General features: G+C 31.4%; 1 protein-coding gene across 3 annotated transcripts in view; it reads left to right on the top strand.

Annotated features, from left to right (window-relative positions):
* The window catches only part of LOC111087900 (zinc finger protein 2 homolog), an 11,213-nt gene extending 6,356 nt beyond the window's left edge, over positions 1 to 4,857 (top strand). For all 3 annotated transcript variants that reach the window (XM_022396233.1, XM_022396234.1, XM_022396232.1), the window contains one exon: positions 3,266 to 4,857. In XM_022396233.1, the coding sequence (XP_022251941.1) occupies positions 3,266 to 4,686 (1,421 nt within the window). In that variant the 3' untranslated portion in view covers positions 4,687 to 4,857. The remainder of the gene's footprint in view (positions 1 to 3,265) is intronic.
* Positions 4,858 to 5,231: the final 374 nt, after the last annotated feature.

The following is a 5,231-nucleotide window of genomic DNA, read 5'->3' as shown; positions in this document are numbered from 1 at the left end:
ATTTCATCTGTTATTTATCAGTAATGAATCTCTTTATGGATCTGGTAGATTTGATCGATCTCATAACCACCATAAAAAATTATGAAATAAATATAAATTATGCCTCTTTCATTCTAGAATGAACACAAATTATAACACGAAAACATAAATTTTTACACTAAGTAGCTTAAACCTCGTAACATTATTCATCTATTATTTTTATTATATTGACCTTTCAGCCATGCGTGGCTAACAATACAGAAGTTACAATGATGTGGCACATGTACACTCATGTTACCATATCCAACAACATAAAATTGACCTTTGGTCTTTACAAAGTAACCTCTTTTGGCTGTGTTTTAGTAGACTAGTACTTTGTAAAGTACAGACACATTTCAATTTTTATACATTATATATATATGTATATAGATTATTGCTATTTAGAAATATGTTCTTAAACTTATTTTTCTTAAAACATAGAACATTAAATAAGGAAGTAAAGCAAACAATTATCTCTTCTAGTTATGACATTTGTACTTGGTTGCTGCTTGATGTAGGTTGCTAAACCTTTAAAAATTTTGCACATGGAGGATGTAAAACAAAATAATTTTTTTAGGTTTTATATATGCATTTCGAAATTAAAAAAATCATAAATTACTATATCAATATCATAGAAATCCACTATAATTTATCAGGCATAGTAACTAAGCTATATTTGGGTCTGAAAAAAATGACATTTTTAATAATATTTTCATTTACCCCTTCTTCTGAGATTTGACAAAAAAGAAATAATTTTGGGAATTTCCACTTTCAAGAGCCTGAGAAAACCATGTGGAGAAAATTCTGAGCTTTTGATTGGTTATAAAGCCATGACAGAGTGAAGTGAGTGTACATATGGAAGTATTTCCAAAAAAGGAAGAAGTGGATGAGGCCCACTTTGTTTCAATTGCTAAATATAGTGATATCTCAGCAAACAGTAAAGATAGGAGATTCTTATTTTATATTCTAGCTTATCAATATTGATGATTTGAGTTTCTAACTTGTAAGAAATTATAGACTTGAAATTTGGACATCACAAACATAATTTGAACCAAAGTTGCATTCAGTATACCAAGTGACACACAAAAATTGATGTTTAGGAATTTTGTTTTAATATTAACTTTTAAGTTAAGAAATTAACTTATACATAATACTAAAATTAACTAATGTATAATACTAAGATTTGAATTATAATCTAAAACTTGGTACCAAACATATTGACATATATTCATCAAATAATAGTTCAATCAAATTTAAATGTAAGTCTACAAATGTGATGACATGACCTTTGACCCCTGGCCATAGGAAGACCCATAGCAAAGGGTTACATACAATACTTTCAAGTCCTGGGTAGGGCATGCCTTCTCAATAAAACTGGGAGGCTGAGTGGGAAGGAAGTATGAGAAGTTAACTCTACAAGTCTCTCCTGGTCTACTATTGAAAACTTTTCAGTTGGGTGCACTTTTAAGGCACATTATCTGCTTCTTATAAAGGTTAGAAGCCTCGGAAAATCTTAAACCTGTGTTAGGCCTCAACTTAAAGTATTAATTTCCCTTGGTTAACTAGGTTACTACTGGTTGATAAAGGAATATCATTATGACTACTGGACTTTCTGGTCATAATTTCTTTTGGCCTGAAAAGACATGGAAGAATGCTTGTTGAATCTCACCTCAAGACTTTCTGCATGGTTTGTAAAGGATACTGTTGAGCACCTGCCCAGTGGTTAAGTGTATTTATTTCCTTGACTTGTTGTCTGGTCAATGTTGCCACCAGACCATTCTACTAGCTAACTAAACCGCTGGATACCATGTATGAATTATTTTAGTTATTGGTAAAATAAAACTCTTATTTCTAACTTCACTTTTACCCTGTTTAGAATTTCAACTTTCATTAGTTACTTTACTATCTTTTCAACAACTATAATATGTAATAATGCTGTTAAGCAGTTTTATTACCTACATTTTAAACATTTCTTGTTACCTTAGTAGTTTTACATCTACAGAAACTTATATTTGAGCTTATAAACTACTCTAGTTAGCCTAGTATTAATTTTAATAAATTTTGGAGCCTTGTGAATTTCATTTTCAAATACATGCTTTTGGTTAATTGCAGAATGATCAGTTTTTATTTTTACTGTTTGCTTCTTTCTCTTGCTTGTGCTTCTCACTGTGACAGTGAAATGGTGATAGTGAGGTATGTGTAAAAATACTCAAGTTAGAATAGCTGTAGCAGATTCTCCAAAAAGTACAGAAATTTGCTAAAATTTAATTTCTTATGAGTGGGTAGCATAGCCAGTACATGAAGAACTAAAGCCTTGAAGAGTAATATCACAAAAAACAATAACTAAGCGAATGCGTATAGGTGTAGCTGTTAGTACTAGTAATTTCTGTAGGAAACGGACATGTTGAACTTCTTTGTTTAAAACTGTTTGTAGACCAAGTTGAATATTATGTGGAATTTGTTAACTTCTAATAAAAGGTTTGTGAATAACTTGACAGGAAACACGCTGACATGGTTGAAAGGTTGAGATGACATTTTGATAGATGTATATCAAAGGCCTCTTAATAGATTAATAGAAAACAAGCTGATGTTGTTGAAATGTTTTGATAGATGTATACCAAAGGCCTGTAAATAAACTAATAGAAAAAAGCTTACATGGTTGAACTCTTGGGACCATGTTTTGATGAAAATGTATACTAAAAGCCTGGGTATATGATATTTATTTGTCTATGCTTTCCAAGTAAAGAAATTAAAAAGGATTTTACAGTTTAAGAAAATACATGTACTAGGTGGACATTGTATGTGAAATTTTCACTTATCTTTGATTGAAGACTTTTGCTAAATGACTGCTTTTTTTTTTTTCACTTTTCTTTGATTAAGGATATTTTACTTGATGACTGCTTTTAACTTATTTTTGAGAGACATTTCACTAGATGTTTGTTGTTTGACTTATCTTTCATGAAGAATGTTTTTGACTTATCTTTGATAAGGGACATTTTATGGGATGTCTGTTTTTAAATTATCTTTGATGAGATATATTTTACTAGATGCCTGTTTGTAGACTTTGATGGGGGTGCATTTTACAGAATGCCTGTTTTAGACTTTAGTGAGGGACATTTTACAGGATGGATGTTTTTTTATCCTCATCAGATAATAGTTTATGAGATTGTTTTAGATGTGATTTGTATGATGTCTTAACCAAAGAGTGTTTAAAGTGTATATTCATTTGTATATCTTATAATTGTAGATTTGGAAACCCTAACAAAAGTTGATTGTGATAAGTTCTCTTCACAACGTAAAGAAATCATGCATGATTATCCTGATGGTCGTGAGAAGCAAAATTCAAGAAGCTGTAGAATTCTTAAGAAGTCACGAACAGTGAATGAATCCTTAAAACACAATTTCAGTGTCAAAACATTTTCAACTAATTGTGATTTAGAGAAATATCAGAGCATCCACAATGAAGAAGAAAAGTATGAGAGTAATACTTGTCACAAGACACTCAGAAAAAAATCAGGCCTTCATAAGCCAATAATTTGTGATTTATGTGGAAAGAAATTTAATTTAGCCTCAAACTTTAAAAGACATCAGATTATTCATAGCGGTGAGAAACCATACATTTGTGATATTTGCAATAAGAGATTTGCATTGATCAAATACTTGAAAGAACACCTGAAGGTACATACTGGAGAAAAAACATATAATTGTGATGTGTGTGACAAAAACTTCTCTCAGGCTTTTCAACTAAAGAGTCACCAACACCGTCACCATAGAGATAAACAGCTTGGGAAAGAAGTTGTCTTAACAACAAAACAGTGGGAGAAACCCGGTGAAGATATTTCATTACCAGGGTGTTTGAAAGAAACTAAGAGAATCCCTTCTGGAAAGAAATACATTTGTAATACATGTGGCAAAGAATTTAAAAAGAATTGTCATTTAAAAACTCATGAAGCTATTCATAGTGGGGCTAGACCATTTATCTGTGATGACTGTGGCAAAAACTTCACAACTAAAGGAGACTTAAAAAAACATCAGAGGATCCACTCAGGAGAAAAACCTTACAACTGTGATGTATGTGGTAAAGAGTTTTCAATTTCTTCAAACTTTAAAAGACATCAAAAAATCCACACTGAAAAGAAACCATACAATTGTGATATATGTGGCAAACTATTTGCAATCTCAAACTACTTGAAAGAGCACCAGAGAGTCCATACTGGGAAGAAGTTACACAGTTGTGATGTTTGTGGTAAGGAATTTCTATTAGCTTCAAACTTAAGACAACATCAGAAAATTCATAGTGGGGAGAAACCATACATTTGTAATGTGTGTGGTAAACATTTTATTTTTTCTTCAAACTTAAAAAAACATCATTGGAACCATACCGGTGAAAAACCATATTGTTGTGATGTTTGTGGCAAAGAATACACTCAGAAGTCATACCTAAAAAGACACCAGTCTGTTCATAGTGGAGATAGGCCATACCGGTGTGATAACTGTGGGAAAAAATTTCGTGTAAAGTATGCCTTAAGTAGGCATCTAAACATCCATACTGAGAACAAACCACACATTTGTTGTATCTGTAATAAACAATTTACATCATCTTGGCATTGTAAGAGACACTGGAAGACCCACAATGACAAGAACTGTACAGTAGAGATGAGTAAGTAACAAAACTACCGACTCTACTTGTTATCAGGAAATACCACCTTGCACTCTGTTAGAATTTAATATTACTCAGTGAATGATGAACGGTTTCATCATCTAACATATTGTTTTGTATTTTAAAGCATCATGTATTTGCTACTTGCCAACAATAAACACTGTGTTAAAACTATGTTATAGATAGTACAGATAATGTTTTCATTACTATATTACATATATCACTAACTGTTAGGTTTTGTATGTTGAATTAATGAAATATTGCTGCTGCTCCTTTAGTGGTTAGATTTGTTTACATCCTGTCTTGAGGCTTATTATATCCATGTAAACATTATGACTTAGCATTTCCTCCAAGAGTAATATGATATATGAGAGAGAGAGAGAGATTTTTTTTGTATATTCCCTTGTGACTTTCATTTTTCTGTTTGTCACTATTTCATAAATAAATAATTTGCTCTTTGATTTAAAACTTGCTGTACACAACAGACCATAAAGATATATCTTACGTACATTGTGAAAGTACTTGGATTTGAATGGATGTATTGATAACCTTT

The sequence above is a fragment of the Limulus polyphemus genome, unplaced genomic scaffold, assembly GCF_000517525.1.
Source record: "Limulus polyphemus unplaced genomic scaffold, Limulus_polyphemus-2.1.2 Scaffold2818, whole genome shotgun sequence".
In the NCBI taxonomy this organism is placed as follows: Eukaryota; Metazoa; Arthropoda; class Merostomata; order Xiphosura; family Limulidae; genus Limulus; species Limulus polyphemus.
The sequence above is the reverse complement of the archived record's forward strand: the minus strand, read 5'-3'. Positions and strand labels throughout refer to the sequence as shown.